Source organism: Tachyglossus aculeatus, chromosome 17 (assembly GCF_015852505.1).
Source record: "Tachyglossus aculeatus isolate mTacAcu1 chromosome 17, mTacAcu1.pri, whole genome shotgun sequence".
NCBI lineage: Eukaryota > Metazoa > Chordata > Mammalia > Monotremata > Tachyglossidae > Tachyglossus > Tachyglossus aculeatus.
The window spans coordinates 3,592,177-3,612,758 of NC_052082.1; the positions used below are offsets into that span (position 1 = coordinate 3,592,177).

Genomic DNA, 20,582 nt, shown 5'->3' on the forward strand with positions numbered 1-20,582 from the left:
ACCAGAGCATTTGTCAGAGTGAAATAAAAAGTCAGGGAGGCCAAAGAAATGTCATGATGGGGAGTTGGCCCAGGTCCCATTTATCTTGGCTCCAAGGAAGTTCATGTAGGGTTTCTTGGCCTTTCCCCTTTACCTTGGGGCCTGGAAGAGGTCATAATAATCTGTGCCTGGGTATCTCTCATGCCTACAGTCTAGAGGAAGTAGCATGACCGAGTGGATAGAGCACAGGCCTAGAAGTCAGAAGGTCACGGGTTCTAATTCGGCTCCGCCACTTGCCTGCTGTGTGGCCTTGGACAAGTCACTTCACTTCTCTGGGCCTCAGTTCCCTCATCTGTAAAATGGGGATTAAGACTGTGAGACCCATGAGGGACAGGGACTGTGTCCAAACTGATGTGCTTGTATCCACCCCAGTACATCATACAGTGCCTGGCACATAGTAAGCACTTAACAAATACCACAGTCGTTGTTGTTATTATTATCATCATCATCAATCGTATTTATTGAGCGCTTACTATGTGCAGAGCACTGTACTAAGCGCTTGGGAAGTACAAATTGGCAACCTATAGAGACAGTCCCTACCCAACAGTGGGCTCACAGTCTAAAAGAGTCTAAAATCTATTTTAGTCTAAAATCTATTTAGTCTAAAATCTATTATTATTATTATTATCATCATCATCTGCACGCAGCGCTCAGTAAATATGATTGAATGAAAGAATCTGTGGACACAGTCACAATCCAACACCACTAGCCAAGGAATCTTTTAGAACTGTGGTATAGTAACTCTTCATGATCTCAGTTAAAACATCCCCAGAGCATTGCTGCAGATGAATGACTTACCAGCCATTTTCAAGCTACAGATTGAACGAGAAACCTGTATTATTTTTTCCATTTTAAGGTCCCTGCCTCAAAGAGAGGGAAGAGATTTCCTAGCAAATGTTTTAAATTTTCTACAACAAAATTTCCACCCCCAATACCGATCCCAGTACCTGTCCTGTATTTATATGTATTTGGCTCTGCAGTGCTAGATAACTCGGTGCTCTCCCAATTCCCCTACTCTCCCAACTGATTTCTTGCCTTACCCAAAATACTCGGCAATCATCTGTGATTCAATCTCTCTGAAACTGTAGTGAGAGCTAATTTCCCAGAGCCGCTCATCTGTCAAGAAGGCTAGACTTACTTTTATTCCACTCAAGTTCTGCTATATAACTCTACCTTTTATATTCCAGCTTAATGTGATCTTCCTTGGGATTGCGCTGTATAAAATGTTTCATCATACTGCCATTCTGAAACCGGAATCTGGCTGTCTCGATAATATCAAGTAAGTGACTCTCCCAACCCTCCCCTCCCTCCCCCCATCCCACTTTGGGCTGCTGATTGGTCTGAAACAGCAGACAGGCTAACAAAATGTCACAAAATCTCAGGGCCTGGGTAAATGGGAATGGAGTCGGCTTGCTTTCAACAGACAAGGTTTGCAACATCCGTGTTGGTGTGGAGCTCCGAGGCTGACAGTGAGTCGAGACTCTGTCGCATCTCCAGAAGGTTGCCCGGTTTGGGGTTTGTTGCAAGAAAAATTAAACCCAAATGAGTAATGCAGTGACCAGAAATCTCCACCCGCCTCACAGGCATCACCCACATCTAAAGTACGCCAGTGAACGCACCAAAAACATAGGAGGGATAGCATTCAGGGAAAAGCCTGCAACATGCACAGAAGCTAAAATTCAAACAATCAGTAGTACTTACAAAGAGTCTACCGTGTGCAGAGCATTGTACTCAGCTCTTGGGAGAGAACAATAGAATTAGGGGACCCGCAAGGATTTTACAATGTAGCAGAAGAGATAGATACTAAAACAGAAAATAAACAGATCCATATTTTACTGCAGGGTGCTGCTGTTTGAGAAATAATACTTTTTCTCTGGGGGATTTTACCTTTCGGCCTCGTCCCCCACAGAAAGCCCCCACCCTTCGCCTTCCACCCATGCGGTCGAGAGTGATTGATTTGCAAACATTTAATCAGTTCCTCTCTACTTTCCACCGACCAACGATAATCAATCCTAAGTAAATCTAATTTCAGAACACATAGAGATTTTGCATACGTGTTTACCTATACCGACATACTGTTTGAACAGGATTAAGAATTTAAAATAAATTGTGTGTCGCCATATAGGTAATAGAAAAAAAGGAAAAACTCTATATCCAAAGTCAAGACAAAAGCTCATCGTAGGTCACTGTCGCCTGTGTTTTGGGCAAAATCAGTGCCTTGTGAGTGCCGTGACTATTTGGGTCACTTCAGTAAAGATCAACGCAAGCCTAAACTTGAAGCATTTTTCTTTTGCTAGGTATGCAGTTGGCATTTTAAGATGAAAAAAAAAGTAATGTCCTGTCATAGCATCTCTTTCCACTGATTTTCTGAGGGGCCATTTCATAATTGCAATGCTCTATGGTCACGTGCTGTAGAGTGGTGAAATGTGGCCAGTCACAAAATGGCACTGGGTTTAACTTGATTGAAAACGTGTACTTTCCTATTAGAAGAAAATTTCAGTTTAGGGCCAAGTAAGAGCACAGACTTCTTTTAGGAGACTGGCGCTCGGAAAATCAACACTGATTTTTCTTTAACTATCTTTAAAATATTTTAAGAGGAAAAGCTTTCAAGTAGTTAACCACATCCTCTCCTATACTAGAAACTGGCGACAATATATATCAGTACGATGTATGAACACACCTTGGTTGGCTGGAGATTTAGGAGGAAAGTGATTTCAACAATGAAACTTTCAACCTCTAATTTTGTGGAAATAATGTACATGGCGTAGTAGTTTTCTCCAGTTTTTAATTTAATTCACATCACTGGGAGAATTTGTGTCTTTAGCCATGACAAGGTCCTAACCTCAGTAGGCTATATCTTATTTTAGCAATCGCCAGCCTACTTTAAAGGAAGAGAGTGGGGGAATTTTTAATGGATGATAATTGGGCAAACCCAGTAATTATCTATTATGAGTAACTTTCCTTTGTGCTAGTCTCAACTACTTTTGTTGAAAGATGTGAGCCCTTGTTAAGTAGGTTATTTCAATTACTACATCATTGTAAGATATTTTATATTCTCCAGAAACAAGATTCTTAATGCCTAGTGCATTGCAGTGATTAGACTCAATTATCATGCCTTGAAAACTCAAGGAAAAACAATGCATTTCAAAGCATCTTCAGTGTCTCTCCTCATTCCAATGGCTGGCAGTGAGTTGGAAGATTGAATTAATATTTTTATTTCAGATTTGATTTTCTCAAAGAACAGTCAGAACAAAGAGAAGTCTGAACATGATATCCGGGACACATCTTTCTTGATAAATGAATTATAAATGGTTGATTTCCATACCCATTTCCAGGTGCATTTCTTTAGTGAGATTAGCTCATCAACCCTTTCGGTGGAACCCTTATTCCTCTCCAACATGCACCAAAAATTGCAATTTTCTTTATAATGGTAGGTGTTAAAAATGTCATGTGAGGAACAGAAAATGCAGTATGACCTAAGAAATACCAGCTGAAACGAAAGAAAGATTACCGATTAAACCATCACTAGAAACAAGTCAGATAATCAGGAGACGTGGGTTCTAATCCTAGTTCTGCTGCTTCCTGCTGTGCTATCTTGGGCGAATAATAATAATGACATTTATTAAGCATTTATCATTGTTGGTGCTTCACAAATGCCACAATTGCTAGGATATGGAAAAAGAAAACAATTCTGCTCTGTGTGCTGCATAAGGAAATCAGTTATCTTTGGGATGTCCTCAATTACTGTATCAGACTCAGGACAAGACACCTTTAAATTACCACCACATACCCTTCCCAGACAATTTCTTAATTGTGACAACAACAAAGAAAGTGCTGAGACTCGATAGAAAGGAAAGATAATGCCAACAGGAAGCTATTTGAAAGACTGGAGAATAAACAAAGCCAACATCAGCCAATCTTAAAAGTGGACTGCTCCCTTCACATTTGTCAGCATTCCATTTGCCATCAATCACTGCTTTGCAGGAGGCAGAATTTACCACTCAAATTGAGAAACAATGAAATTCATCGAAAAAGGAAAGCTTTAAGCTGGGAAGAAATGATGGGGAAAACATCCAGTAGACTATCACGCACCCAGCCAACACCTGATAAATAATCATTTTTGATGATTTAAAAAGGTAGCTCTGCATTCTTTGGAAGGAAGGCTGGGATAATAATAATAATAATAATAATAATAATAATAATAATGTTGGCATTTGTTAAGCGCTTACTATGTGCAAAGCACTGTTCTAAGCACTTGGGGGGATACAAAGTGATCAGGTTGTCCCACGTGGGGCTCACAGTCTTAATCCCCATTTTACAGATGAGGTAACTGAGGCTCAGAGAAGTTAAGTGACTTGCCCAAGGTCACACAGCAGACATGTGTGATACAGTGAAATTAATGGTCAAATTAAACACACACCTGTGCTCCATGGGAGTCACCAGAATCCTTGGAATGCATAAAATTACTTGAACAATCCAAAGGACATGGAAGAGCAAGAGAAGCAGCGAGGCTTGGAAGTCAGAGGACCTGAGTTCCAATTCCAGGTCTGCCACATGTCATCTATGTGACCTTGGGCAGGTTTACTTTGCTTTTCTGTGCCCCAGTTACCTCATCTGTAAACTGGGGATGAAGACTGAGAGCCCCATATGGGACATGGACTGTGCCCAACCTGATTATAATAATGATGGTATTTGTTAAGCGCTTACTATGTGTTTACTTAAACATAAACAAGTCCCTGACACATAGTAAGTGCTTAACAAATATCATTAAAAAAAGGAGGTAAAGGAACAGGAAACAAATACAGGATTTAGGGTGTAAAGAGGGAAGAAGATCTACCAAACATTCCCCTATTCTACCAGGAATCTAATTGATAACAATAAATTCAAAATAACCTGTCCTTGCCCCATTTCCTTTGAGGCTTTCATATTTTCCCATAATTCCTTCAATGACATGATCTCTATCTCTTAAAAATAGCATTGGGAATTTATTTTTGGAGTTCACAGAGTGTGTCACATAATACTCTTTTCTCCTCCCACTTATGCAAAAACAGCCTTGATGACCAGAAACTTAGCTATTTGATATGACAGCTATGGTATTATGTCTCACACCCACTGTCAAGAGATCCTGAAATGTAATAATAATAATTTAAAAAAACTCCTACATACTTGATCACCATCGTCATCTGATTAGGTGAAATAATACAAAGTGATGCTTATACAGGGCAAAAATTTGAAAATAAAAATGTTCAAAAATTTGATTCTCCCCTTTGTTGAAGGTCATTCACTCAGCAATACTTACTGAGGACCTACTCCCTCTCCTTTCAATGTCACTGTCGCCCTTGGATGCATATATTTATCTCCCCCTCTAGACTGCAAGCTGCTTGTGGGCAAGGAACATGTCTACCCAGTAGTCTCCTAAGCACTCCTAAGAATGCTTTGAATGCTCTCCTAAGCATTCAATAAATATTAGAAGTAGACAAATGTTCAAAAAGAACATTTTTGAACATCTGTGTGTTCAAAGAAAGAAGTAGACAAGATCACTGCCTTCAACAAGCTTACAAATCCAAGGGGGGAGACAGACATTAAAGTAGATTAGTGAAAAGGGAAGTATAGTATAAGAACATTTACATAAGTACTGTGGGGCAGGGATAAGTTTCAGATGAAAGGTCTCCAAGGAAGTATATGAAGGAAAGTGAGTGCTTAAATAGTAGAGAATGTAAATTGATGTAGGCAAAATGCTATGTGAACGCTGAAGAGTGTTTATGTTTAGCTCCGGTGGACTCTGTGAAATTCTCCTCAACTTTGTACATATATACATATATATATATACATATACACACCCTCTCTGATATGGTTCTCTCTCCCTTGGTCCTATATAATAATAATGATGGCATTTGTTAAGCGCCTACTATGTGCAAGCACAGTTCGAAGCGCGGAGGGGGATTCAAGGTGATCAGGTTGTCCCATGTGGGGCTCACAGTCTTAATCCCCATTTTACAGATGAGGTAACTGAGGCACAGAGAAGTTAAGTGACTTGCCCAAGGTCACACAACTGACAATTGGTGGAGCTAGGATTTGAGTGAGGCCACCCTGCCGGAAACCCTGGAATAGTTATGCTTTCAAATAACCTGCCTTATGAATTGTTACCTTTGCAGCGTGACGCTCTTAAGAATTATATATGACAGGGTTCTGGGCTCCATACAGTCACTATTAGAAAATATATGATGAATTACTTGGATCCAGGAATGAGATGATTAATGGTAGCAGGTTATGTTTTCACTTGTAAGCTCCTTGAGTGCAGGAATGTGGCTGCTAATTTTGTTGCGCTCTCACAAGCACTTAATACTTTGCTTTTCACCCAGTAAGTGCTCAATAAATGCCATTGATTATGGTGGGAGGGTGGACAAAAGAAGAAAGGGAGCCTCATACCTAGAGAAGCAGTGTGGCTCGGTGGAAAGAGCACAGGCTTGGGAGTCAGAAGTCATGGGTTCGAATTCCGGCTCCACCACTTGTCAGCTGTGTGACCTTGTGCAAGCCACTTAACTTCTCTGTGCCTCAGTTACCTCATCTGTAAAATGGGGATTAAGGCTGTGAGCCCCATGTGGGACAACTTGATTACCTTGTATCTATCCCAGCTCTTAGAACGGTGCTTGGCACATAGTACGCACTTAAATACCATTATTATTATTATTATTATGTCACTGTATTCTGAGAATAATTTGAGATGTGGTTAATGGAAATGTCCATGAAATTCAAATGTGAACCTCAAAAAATAGCACTTTGGGGAAAGTTTCAATTTAGGACTTGACATGAACACTTAACCTTGGATTTTATTTTTTTTTTTACAAAAAAATGAGTAAATATTTACTTTTTTTCCCCACATCATTGATTTACAGATGCTCTGCTCAACTTGCAAGGAGTTTACCTAGATGTGAAACCAGAATTAAAATAGGGTAACAAAAGATTGCAGATTATAGTCTGTTTACTGTAAAGAATTACTTTGCCATTTGAGAAGAAATTTTTTTTCTATGAAAGGCCTGGCTTACCCCTCTGGAATAAACTGCTCACCTCTTAAGAACTTTCACTCTTTCAGAGCAATAAGAACTCACTTGATTTATAAGATCCAATCGAGCAAATGATGCTGGGTCTCAGAAAGAGTGAAACTTCCTCTGAATTGGGAGCAATTCAGTCCCAGTGAGATCTCTGTTCACTACTCCTCCAGGCCCAATTTATTGATTTCATGCCATATTTTTCCACCTGTTCCTGCCTTTGTAAGTCTCTCTCCATTCCCTGTCCCCACTCTTTCCTAGCATTCTGCCCTTAAGGAAGTATGGATTCAAATACAACTGGACAACGAGGAATTCTCCTGATAGGCAGGCCCATTTAGAAGCTCATAATCTATAAAACCATGAGCCCTCTGAATTTGCCCCAAATAGCAGTCACAAGCAGATCAACCTCTATATCACATTTTTCTAAAAACCTGGTTATAAATTGAAAGTTTCAATTGCTAACTCAAGCTAGATAAGCACCGTGGCTCAGTGGAAAGAGCACGGGCTTTGGAGTCAGAGGTCACGGGTTCAATCCCAGCTCCACCATTTGTCAGCTGTGTGACTTTGGGCAAGTCACTTAACTTCTCTGTGCCTCAGTTACCTCATCTGTTAAATGGGGATTTAGACTGTGAGCCCCCCGTGGGACAACCTGTTCACCTTGTAACCTCCCCAGCGCTTAGAACAGTGCTTGGCACATAGTAAGCACTTAATAAATGCTATCATTATTATTATTACTTTTATATTAAGGCTATGACTCCCCAAGCAGTAGTGATGTCTGCATATGTTCCTTGGTTTATTAATAGCAGCAGTGTTATTATTATTAATAATAATTGTTATATCTGACTCTGGGTTTAATGGTCCCTTCATTTTTATGAATGCCATGTCATTTGAATGTTTTCAAGTTTCCCTTCTTTTTTATTCCATGGAATCAGTATTTTCACTGCTACAGTACTCAACTATTTTATTCAATGGAAAATGGGACCTGGTTTTATAAAAATGTGGATATGTTGGGTGATCCAGGCACATTGTTTTGGTGATGTACTTGATTTCAGAGAGGCGAGAGCCTGATGCTGCTTCAAATGAAGCAAAGATATCATTTTCCTTCTCCCAGCCTGAATTGGGTTTGTATCGATAGAGAGGAAGTGGTAGGCTGAAAATTAGACAGGCATCACTAGAGAGGGAAATGATAGCATAGTAATGAATGTGGAAAGGTAAAAGTATTGGGGATATTTGAAAAAAAAAAGGACAATAAAACATTCTCATAAATGTGTTTTTAATATGCTGGCTTTTATTTAGGGTTTAAAGTAATTATGGCATTTGTTAAGCTCCTCCTATGTGCCCGCAGGTGATACTCACCAGCAGGCATTGATACAGGATCATCAGATCAGACAGACCCCTCTGGACTGTGAGCTCTTTGTGGGCAGCGAATGTGTCTGTTTGTTGTATTGTCCTCTTCCAAACTCTTAGCACAGTGCTCTGCACACAGCAAGTGGAAGCAGCATGGCTCAGTGGAAAGAGCCCAGGCTTTGGAGTCAGAGGTCATGGGTTCAAATCCCAGCTCCACCAATTGTCAGCTGTGTGACTCTGGGCAAGTCACTTCACTTCTCTGTGTCTCAGGTACCTCATCTGTAAAATGGGGATTAAGACTATGAGCCCCATGTGGGACAACCTAATCACCTTGTAACCTCCCCAGCACTTAGAACAGTGCTTTGCACATAATAAGTGCTTAAGAAATGCAATCATTATTATAGACTGACTGACAATACTGCCTGTGCCCACCGAGCTCACAGTCTAAGAGGTGGGGGGAGACAGTACCTTCACCCCGTTGAATGGATGAAAAAACAGACTGAGAGAGACTGACTTGCCCAAAGTCATGCGATAAATAAGTAGAGGTGGGATTAGATCCCGATTCTCCTGACTCCAGGATGGTTGTGCTTTTTCCGTTTGTTGAACTGTGTACCAGTGAATTGTAGCCCTACAGGTGATTAGAGGAATAATAATAATAATAATGGTATTTGTTAAGCAGCTACAATGTGCTGAGAACTATTCTAAGCACTGGATTAGATACAAGGTCATCAGGTTGTCCCACATGGGGCTCACAGCCTTAATCCCCATTTTACAGATGAGGTAACTGTAACAGAGGTAACAGAGATACCTGAGACACAGAGAAGTGAAGTGACTCGTCCAAAGTCACACAGCTGACAAGTGGCGGAGCCAGGATGAGAACCCACGACCTCTGACTCTCAAGCCCAGGCTCTTTCCATTAAGCCATGCTGCTTCTGGAAAGTTTCAAGTTTTAAAAATATGATTGGAAAACGGTTGTTTTACTGACATTTAAGTGTATTCATCAGGCTATCTCCTGTGCTCTGATTCACCATTTGTCATAGGACAGACAAGTTTAAGGTTGTTCCCAATGAGAATTTTGAGAGAATTCTGTTGATTCGAATCGAGGAGCAAGAAGTGTCCCCTTAGACCAGCTCTGTTGTACTCCCCCAAGTGCTTAGTACAGTGTTGTGCACATAGTAAGCACTCAGTAAATATCATTGCTTGATTAATTGATGGCCATCCATCATGGTAGAGGTTCTTATAGCATAGAGCAGTGCCTAGCATGGTAAGCACCAAATACCATCATCATCAACATTATCAACATCCAGGGTACCTGTTTTCCAAAGCATCCAAGTTCATTGCTCACTTGCAAGTATGGATGTCATATCACAACTAAAACCAAACAGATAATTTATGAAAAGCAGCTTCTGTTTTAAATGTATATATACATATATGTATGAAAATGTCGAGTGCAGAAGGAATCTGAAGCTGATTTTACAAACGAATGCCTTTGTTTAAGTGCTAGATTTTGTTAATTAGAGGTAATTGTAGTTTTCAAGGAGTTTAGATAGGGTAGATTACTATTTATTTACTGGGTCAGAATTGCAATAAAAGTATCGTACTGTTGTTTTTCTTTCTTTTCCCACCATTTTATTCTTTCACAGAATTGCATAGTGCTTTTATGTGCTTTTCTGGTTCATCATTTTATAAAAATTTGGATGGCTTTAGGTGTGATGGAAACTGATAATCTTTCCCCTGAAAGGTGTCTTCCTTTTAAGAAATTCAGTCAATAAGTATTGATAAAAAGATATTAAACACTCAAGGCCTTGTGGTGAAAGCATTCATCATGATTGTTGTCTTATCAGGTCACATATTTGTATTTTATTCAGAAACAGCCCATGCATTTATGAAGTGCAAATGCCCGAGGACTTCATTGAATTTATATTATGCAGTAGGCACTCAGAAAATGAGTTAAATTGTTCCACTTTGAATAATTATAGTGAATGACTTTATGCATTTAAAGGGAAGAAATAAATACATTATCCAGTTTTGAGGGCAATTAATTACCAACAGATAATTAGGTAAAGCTTAGCAGAATTGCAGTTCCCAATTACAGTAATTAGAAACAAAGTTTAAAATCTTGGAAAACAGGCCCCATAACGAAAAACTCCCCCAAACCCCCACATATCCCCTTTTTGAAAACAGCAGACCAAGCTGATTAGTATGTAATAGGAATTAATATAAAGTACCCAGCGTTTCCAAATTGTTTAGGCACACAGTGCTTGCTCACTTTTGAGTAGATGCCTATTTAACTCTTAGAAATTGGCGTTTGCCAATGCGCAAATCTGCTACCTGTTGGCAAATGGATACCCTAGTTACCAAGAGCCTCGTCTTACAAGTCATAAATGTTCTGAAGCAACAGGAGCCCAATGTGAACCAGTTTATAGGGAATGGATAGTTGTACATAATAAAATTATATCAAGTTAAGATTAGTTCATGGGCATCGTCACAATTCGAAACTGCACATGCATTCAGTTGCTGAAAATCTAAAACAGTTGTACTGAAAACTAAAAGATGTTTCTTGCTACTGCTCACCTTAATTTGTTAAGTTCCAATGGGCAGTGGATCTTATTCGTATTTATCAGGCTAGCTGCTTTTTAACAGACTCGAGGGAGAAAAGTGGAGTAACTTAGAATTTTTCTACTGGTGTCTTTGTAAAGTTATCTTGTTTCTGAAGTTTTAGTTCTTTGTTGGAAAAGCAGAGTTTATACTTTCAGTATGTTTCTCAAGCTCTTGGATTGCAAAACCTTTAGTTAAGTGCCTATCACCAATCGAACCCCTAAACCTACTTTATCCCAGCAAGCAATAATGTGAAGTAATATGAACCTTACAAAAAGAATCCCAAGGAGGGGCAATTCACTTTTCTGCCAGAAATGATCTACATTGTATCAACCGTAAAATTTCCATTATAAGGATGGATTGGAAATCATGTCAATGAAAACATGTGAGCAGTGATTTTCTGTGGTTTTAAATATGTGCAGTAATCAGCACAGTGGCCATTATGGAGTGAAATCTTGGAAAGTAAACTCTTTCAGGCAGGAGTTGTCTATTAATACTATTGCACTTTCCCCCAAGTGCTGATTTCAGGGCGTTTTGCACAGTAATCAATCAACCAATTGTATATATTGAGTGCTTACTGTGTGCAGAGCACTGTATTAAGCACTTGGGAGAGTACAATATAACAGACATATTCCCTGCCCACAACAAGCTTGCTGTCTAAAGGGGGAGAAAGACATTAATATAAATAAATTAATTACAAATATGAACATAAATGCTGTTGGGTGGTAGGAACTCAGCCAAGGCTATTGACTGATTGGTTTATACCTTTTGTAGGATCACTTTGAGTGCTGCTATAAGAGCTCATGTAGCAAAGACGAAGTAAACCTTCCCGAAGTCTGAAAACATTCCATTTCTTTGGGTAGAGTGCTTTACAGTGAACTGATGCTCTGCACAGCCAGGTTGAAAAGAATATTTTAACAAGGAATTCTTATATTTTCCCTAAATGTGGAAGATTTTGTTTTAATAGTTTACTATTATTTCTCCTAGACAACCTAACTGTTTGGGCAGCACCTAATTCCTGCCTACGAAATAATTCATTCGTTCATTCAATCATATTTATTGAGCGCTTACTGAGTGCAGAGCACTGTACTAAGCACTTGAGAAGTACAAGTCAGCAGCATATAGAAACGGTCCCTCCCCAACAACGGGCTCACAGTCTAGAAGGGGGAGACAGACAACAAAACAAAATATGTGGACAGGTGACAAGTCATTAGAATAAATAGAAATAAAGCCAGATGCAGATCATTAACAAAATAAATAGAATAGTAAATATATACAAGTAAAATAGTAATAAATCTGTACAAACATATATACAGGTGCTGTGGGGAGGGGAAGGAGGTAGGGCCGGGGGGATGGGGAGGAGGAGAGGAAAAGGGGGCTCAGTCTGGGAAGGCCTCCTGGAGGAGGTGAGCTCTCAGGAATTGATAACTGAATGGTGATTTATTAGTCTGTTGATCCTGGGGTAGAAAATGTGAATTGACTCAACACTATCTACTTCCTCTTGGAAACGTGGCCTTATGTGAAATTTTGAAGTGAATGTCAAGAGATAAAACTGCACTAGATTTCAAATGTGATCAAGCGATGCCATTTGAGGAATGGGTTGCCAACATTAGATCTGTTTAATTGGGTTATCTTTAAAAATGCCTCCCAAGTCATGGAAGGCATCCGAATCCCATAAGTAGAAATTGATTAATGGTATGCATTGCATACTTACAGTGTGCAGAACACTGTCAAATAAATGAATAATAAATAATGATGACATTTGTTAAGTGCTTACTATGTGCCAAGCATCGTTCTAAGTGCTGGGGAGGTTACAAGGTGACCAGGTTGTCCCAAGGGGGACTCACAGTCTTAATCCCCATTTCACAGATGAGGTAACTGAGGCACAGAGAAGTGAAGTAACTTGCCCGAAGTCAAACAGCTGACAAGTGACAGAGCCAGAATTTGAACCCATGACCTCCGACTCCAAAGTCTGTGCTCTTTCCACTGAGCCACGCTGCTTTTCAGTGGCATTTATTAAGCACTTACTATGTGCAAAGCACTGTTCTAAGTGCTGGAGAGGTTACAAGGTGATCAGGTTGTCCCACAGGGGGCTCACAGTCTTAATCCCCATTGCACAGATGAGGTAACTGAGGCCCAGAGAAGTGAAGTGACTTGCCCAAAGCCACACAGCTGACAAATGGCGGAGCTGGGATTTGAACCTGCGACCTCTGACTCCAAAGCCCGGGCTCTTTTCCACTGAGCCACGCTGCTTCTCCTATACTAAGTGAATAGGAAAGTATAATACAAGAGATTTGGTAGGAATAATCTCAGCCCTTAGAGAGTATTGCATGCCAACTCCAAATTTGTCTTTATCCATATTTTGTGGTCTTTGTTTATACTTTAGTAAGGTGTGGGGTGGTAGCATATACCTTAATTGTATATCATCAGATTCTTGTATTTCATATTACCCAAGTCTGGCACTCAAAATAAGATTCTTTTCTTTCAAATTGGGGTTGCTCTAACCCTCAAAATGGAGAACCAAGAATCCCGAAGGAAGAAATTAAGACTAGGAAAATGATCCTATCTGTCATAGAATAGAAAGGAAATGAAACTGTGTGAATTGTTACATGAACATCCAGATGTTATGCTATTGTGGTCATGTTTAAAAGAAATTAGAGTAGGAAGTTTATCTCAGTGCTATTTAAATTGATAATTTGTCAGGAAATGTGCATACCCATCCTCTGAGCAGTCGAGGTTGTTGCCCGCTATTGTTTCTTCAAATTGAAACCAAAACCCCTTGACTAATTAATAATAAATATAGATTTTAAACAGGAAGTCCTGAAGTCTCAACAGTGAGCTCTCCCAAGAATTAAATGAAAAGGAACATCTCACTAGGAAATCATTTGAATCCAGTTTTTAGGTTCAAAACTGTGCCTTTCAATGGTAGTTTATTTTGGTAATTGAATACAAGGAAAAACTCCAAAATTAAATGAAGTTCTTAAATCGAAACGACAGCACTGTTTTTGGTCATGGTCCCCCACTCTGAATTTAGTTTTATTATTCCCAAAACATTAACAGATGTATCTGTTATGGGCATTGTATTTCTCACGATGAAAAGGCTCTCTTTTTCCTCCCTTGGAAAGTCAGCATAGAACATTTTGGATGTTGAGGTTGTTTTTAGGTATACGTGCCCTTAAATGAAACTATTGCATGCCTAATGAAAATATGCAGAACTCTGAACGTAGTGTCAAAAAGCTGGAGCTGGTCATTTCACACTTGAAAATTTTCTAATCTGCTTTTCCATAGGACCACACCTCTCCCGTTAGGTCCTTTTAATTAGATGTGATGTTGGGATTAATCCAAATGTCTGCCATTGTAGCATCTACCATTTCAAATTGTGTTTGCTTTAGAACTCAGCCTCTGGGAATTGCTTTCAATTCATTCATGTAGAGTCAGGCCTGTGTGCACCTATCCCCAAATGTCGAGTTCTAGTGAGAGTTCTCATCTAGATCCTTTCTGGATCGTTGATTCGGTGAGCCCCCAGTCAATCGTTGGCATGTATTGAAAGACCTTACTGAGAATTTGGCCAAAAACGACGGAAGCAAGACAGGGTCCTGTTCTCAGGGAAATTACAATCTAAAGGGGGAGTCAGACATACATATATTATTTGAAAATTGTGAGAGCGGGAGGAAGAAGTAAGAGCGGGTAACAGTGAACATGTCATTCAACTATCTGTTCACCTCCTTTAATTAACAGTTGACTCTACATATATACGTCAAGTACTGTAATTGAGTGTAAATACACCTAAGTGATGAAAGTGACCGTTGGGTTGTTGCTATCGGGAGCCAATTGGGGAAGGCTTCTTGGAGGAGAGAGGATGTTAGGGGCGCTTAGAAGCTGCCTAGAGGATCTGAAATGTGAGGGCAGTTCCAAAAAGAGTGCAGAGTATGAGCCAGTGATGGGGAGAAGGGCAGAGTGCCAAATGTGAGGTACAGTTAAAGGTGAGCTGGGAAGAAGGGAAAATTGTGAGCAGCTTAGTAGCGGAGAAAGAAGGCCAGTAAGTAAGATGGAGAAAGATGATGGTGAGCCTCAAATAATGATGATCATAATTGTGGTATTTGTAGAGTGCTTACTATGTGCCAAGCACTGTACTAAGCGTGGGGGTTGATACCAGACAATCAAGTTCTACATGGGGTTCACAGTCTATGTAGGAGGAGGAACAGGCGTTGAACCCCCATTTTGCAGATGAGGGAACTGAGGCTTGGAGAAATGAAGTGACTTGTTCAAGGTCACACAGCAGATACATGGTAGAGCCCGGATTAAAACCCAGGTTCTCTCCCAGGCTCAGTTTCTTTCCACTAGACCACACTGGTTCTCAATGGCAAAGAGCCAATGGAAATGACAAGGAGTTATTTTTTGTTTTGTTTTGTTTTTTGAAATGGAATTTGTCCAGTGATTACTATGTGCCAGGGACTGTACAAAGCACTGGGGTGGATACAAGCTAATTGGGTTGGACACAGTCCTTGTACCATGTGGGGCTCACAGTCTCAAACCCCATTTTACAGGTGAGATAATGGAGGCACAGAGAAGTGAAGTGACTTGCCTAAGGACATACAGCGGACAGGTGGTGGAGCCAGAATTAGAACCCATGACCTTCCGAGTCCCAGGCCCACGCTCTGCCCATTAGGCCACACTGCTTCTTCTGAGTTTGTTGGCTACAGAGGGAAATGGGTAGCCAATGTAAGATTGGAACAGTGGAGAGATATACTGAGTGATGGGAGCAGTTTGGGTGAAGCTAGCCAGTGAACTAAGGCTGACTACCTGTTTGGTCCTTCCTGATTCCCAGCTTCCTTTTCACGTTTCTAGAAAGGAAATCTTCAAAAAAGTATTGATAGTGAAGGATAAGAGAAGAAAAAAGTGAGACAGAGAAGAGCACGGAGAATTGGAGGAGGAACAGGATGGCTTGTTGATCCAGCAAAGAAGGAAAGTTGACAGAAAATAAAAAGTGAGAGAAGAGGGAACTGAGGAGGAAGAGGAGGGTGTCAGGACAGGGAAAGAGAAAAGGAGAAGAAAGAGAAAATTAAGTGACCTGAATAGAAAAAGGAAAATCAAAGACATGGAAGCAACTGAAATCAGGGGAAAGGGACCACAAAGAGGTAAAATTCCATTGCAAGAGTGCAGTTGAAACCCAGGAAATGGAGCAAAGCAAAAGGAAGAAGGAAAAAGTGAAAAGTAGAAAGCTGACCTGAGTCAATCCATGCTTTGTGTTCCCTACCTTGCCTCTCCAAAACCACACTTCTCAGTTGGTTTTCTCCTCTTCTACTTCCTCTCTTTCTACTTGGCCATTCTCAACAGAGGTGAACAGGAGTCAGAGTTGGGGAAAATAAATGGAAGGCAGAAGTGCTTTGCTCTCATCTGACTTCTCTCCCCAACCCGACAGCCACAGTTTCATGGAATTGGGGGTGGGGGTGGTCCTTCTCTTCTAAGTCCAGCAAGAGCAGCAGTAGGCATTCCAGGGAGAAAAAAAGGAGATAAAGTACTCACCAATCTCACTTCTATCAGCATCCCACTAGGAACCATGTAAACTCAAAAGCATATTTATTTTAGCATCCTGTCAACAGAAAAAGATGGAAAATTCCCTGAGATCTAAGAAGAACTGAATAACTGGCTGCATAGGGACCAAAAATGGATTAAAATAAAGTGATTTGGGTCGTCGGTAAAAGATAGAGCAGAGGGAGGTGATTGGGGAAAGAAATACAACCATTAAGATTTAGTGTGCTTATTTAAACAATGACAAGTGAAAGAATAAAACTGTTGAATCCCAGTCAAATAAAATACCCCTGAGGGAAAGAGGCTGTATCACCCAAGGAGTAAAGCATGGGTAGCCAAGAGACCCATAGTCTAGCCTGAGTCTGTCCCCTGGCCTCCTGAGTGGCCCTAGGGAAGACTCTTAACCTCTCTGGGCTTTGGTTTTCTCACCTGTACATTGGAGATCACGGTATATGCTCTCTCAGACTGTGAGCTCCATCTGAGAAAGGGACTTTGTTTGATCCGATTGTATTGTATCTGCCCCTGTGTTGGGTATATAGTAAGCCTTAAGAAATGCCATCATCATTACTGGCAGAAGAAGAAATAAGGAGAGGAAAAGAGTGTACTAGGGAGAGACACAAAGGAGTGGTAAAGGAGCCTGGAGAAACCAAAATATTTGTTTTCTGTCTATGTCTATGCCTCTCTTTAAGCCACCTGAGGCTTCTGGTACATGATTTTGAGATAGCATATCTAAGAAAGAAAAATCACTCCCATTGGCTATTTAATAATAAATATGGCACTTGTTCATTCATTCAGTAGTATTTATTGAGCACTTACTGTGTGCAGAGCAGCACACAGTACAATTTGGCAACAAATAGAGACAATCCCTACCCAACAATGGACTCACAGTCTAGAAGCGGGGAGACAGACAACAAAACAAGTAGGCAGGCATCAATCAGGTTGGACACAGTCTTTGTCCCTCATGGGGCTCACAGTCCCAATCCCCGTTTCACAGCTGAAGTAACTGAGGCCCAGTGAAGTGACTTGCCCAAGGTCACACAGCAGACATGTGGAGGAGCCAGGATTAGAACCCAGGTCCTTCTGACTCCCAGTCTCGTGCTCTATCCACTAAGCCAAGGTTTGAAACATCGGTTCCTTTCAAAGTTGTTGACCATAAAGAATGAAACACAGGTCTCGTGTTACTTTATCAGTGAAGATTCTTGGATGCCTCTGTGAGAAGATAATAGAATATGTTCAAATGAATTTATCTCCTATAAAGTTTCAATACTCTGGTGCATCAGTGTTTTCAAAGATCTTTTCTATTCTCACGTCCTCCATAATTTAAATGGAATTAGTAGAAAGATCTTTTGACTTTATTACTTTTTAAATTTCACCCATTATCGGTATGGGTAATTGACAGGTCTTCGACGGTGACTCTAATCCAGACGATAATCATGATTGGTCCTGTCATGCCTTTCCCCTTGCCTTTTCTCCCTGGTCCTTTCCCCTTCCCTACCCTTCCCCATCCCACTTCTCCTCTCTTCCCTTGCCTCTCTGTGAACGTGATCTGGAGTCACCGCTGCACCTTTCTAAGGGCAAAGTATGACCTAGAATGATGATATAACCATTTTACCCTGCCCAGGAACTGAGTTTTTACTTCACAAACTGAAAAGATGTAGATCATACCTGATTTTTTCCCCCCGTGGCCAGAAATTGAAAGGGTTTAAAAAGAATCTAAGTCATTATCTTCCAAAGAGAATAGTTTTGACATTCGCAGAACATTTTGGATGTAAACTTACATCCCAGTGTAATAAGAGGAAGGAAGGAAGGTTAGAGAGCATCGTGATATCTCGTGGAGGGGAGGGGGTGTCTTTGGAAACATCGAGTCTCGTGTTTTATTGGTGCCCTAGGGATTTTCAGTACTACATTATTTCTTATTTGCAGAGGATTTAAATGAGGGTTAAAAAATGAACATCTCCGTCCAGTAAAGGTTCATTAGCTGGGGGCCAAGTGGAGTTGAGATTTCCACAGGTGTTTCCGCCTAGGATATCTTCCTCTATTTTTGTTATTTTCATTCCCGAGAAAGTAACCGCTCACAGCCGTTAGAAGTGTCTGTAGGGTGTGTGGGATGGTGGTGGTCCCTTTTATCGGGATTTGGAACGGATTCGCTCTCGTGGCCCAGTGCCTGCTGGGTATTTCTCCCAGGTTGATGATGCCATTTTATGCTAATGTTGGTGTTCTTGTCTTTATGTCTATGCATTCTTTAGCTATGAGGATAACAGACCCTTCATCAAGTAAGAATGACCTGAACGGCTGATAAAGTCCATTTATCAGTGTGGTCCCGTGAACCCGCTTTCAGATCAGTAGTGAAAAGTCATTAAAGCTTCTGTCATTCACATTGAGGCAGAAGAGCAAACTGTGCAGGAGAAATCAGGCCTACAGCTTATATGCGGCGTTAATATGCTGCAGGCGTAGTGTTGAACGATTCTGCTTCACTTATTGGAATTGGACACTGCTTGAATTGAGAGCAACTTGCGGTGGAAATTTCTTGGGGTACAGACTTGTTTACCTAGTGCTAGAACAGCTTTCTCTGCTGCTGGAATGCATTCTTCAGAGCTGCAGGGGGGTGTTCTCTTGCTTGACTTCAGGGGATTTCAAATTAAAAATGGTGACGTTGCAGTCCAATTTCAGTGGAAATCAGGGGGATCCTCGCTATTAAATTTCTGCTCAATCCTTTGAACATATTCCTTCAGAATCATATCCCAGGGTTTGCACTGTTTACCCTCTCAGTCACTCAATCAATGATATTTATTGAGTGATTAGTCTGTGCAGAGCACTGTACTAAGTGCTTGAGGGACATATGTGTGATGTGGCTTATTGTTTAACCCAAAACTTCAGTTTTAAGAGCCAAAATCCAAGTCTGTACCCTTAAAGTCTAAATGGGTGACGATTATTTTGTGTACAAAAACCCCCCAAATTTCTTGTCCTGCAACACCAAAATCAGAGGGCTAATGTAAGCTTGAACAACTTCCAGTAAACTTTCAGTTTGTTCTTCTGGTGAAGAGTCCTTGTGTCCATTTTCTCCAATGCCATTTCACCTTCCTCTCATGCTAGTGTTCCTCATAAAAGGAGCAGTACATTGCATTATGATAGTTCTTCCCTCCAGCCCATTCAGCTGTGTAGCCTGCGTTGGGTCTTTTACAACAGAAGAGAAATGTTTGATCTGTCTTCATTCGCTGTCTCCCCCACTTCTTCCCATGCAAAGCCTGTGCAGATGGAGGCTCATGGCTGTAACCTAAAAGGTCATACTTGCTTGGAATTTGCAGTAGAGCAGATTGCTACCATTTGTGACATTTCTGAGTTATGAAGATCCCCAATCACTAAATCACAGGAAAACTCCTTTTTGAATTCTCTACAATGACTTAGCTCTCTTCCTAATTAAACACATTAAACCTAGCCAGCAATTAGCACCCTAATCACTGATGATGTGGAGAACAATATTAAGTAGCGGAGAAAGCACGACATAAACTGGATAGAAATGGCTAACTTTGAGCCAATTTTTTTTTTGCTATTCATCTCATTTTACATACTGCTAAATAGAGTTACGTCATTCATTGAAAATGTTTGAAAGGTGTGGTTACGTCTGTGCGATACATAATTATGGTTTTGGTGCGTTGTCCCTTTTAAACTGTAGAACATAAACTTCCTCCGTTTTTTCTGGGTTGGGAGATAATAGTATGTCTGTGAAATCCTTTATTCTGGAGCATAGTTTTAATACAAATCTTAGAACAACAAATCTCTGTGCCAAACAAGTTATAGTTTTGGCTGCTTCACGGTCCTCAAAGACCTGAGCTGAAGAATTCTTTGTGTGGAATTGGATCTTCTGGTTTTTTATTGGAAAAAAAAAACTCTCTGGCGTGGTCTTTCATTAGCCAGGCAACTGATTGAAAACTATGCTGGTACCAAGCGTCAGCCTGATGTGAAACCAGTGTAGGGATAGTAGTAATTTTGAGCACCTCCTTGGTGTTGCATACTGTA

General features: G+C 40.5%; 1 protein-coding gene across 17 annotated transcripts in view; it reads left to right on the forward strand.

Annotated features, from left to right (window-relative positions):
* ADGRL3 (adhesion G protein-coupled receptor L3) overlaps positions 1-20,582 on the forward strand; it is a 694,363-nt gene that overhangs the window by 635,659 nt on the left and 38,122 nt on the right. For 11 of the 17 annotated variants that reach the window (XM_038759779.1, XM_038759784.1, XM_038759787.1 and 8 more), the window contains 2 exons: positions 1,227-1,318; positions 18,812-18,838. In XM_038759779.1, coding sequence (XP_038615707.1) covers positions 1,227-1,318; positions 18,812-18,838 — 119 coding nt within the window. The remainder of the gene's footprint in view (positions 1-1,226; positions 1,319-18,811; positions 18,839-20,582) is intronic. The other 6 variants (XM_038759785.1, XM_038759788.1, XM_038759792.1 and 3 more) reach the window with 1 other exon arrangement.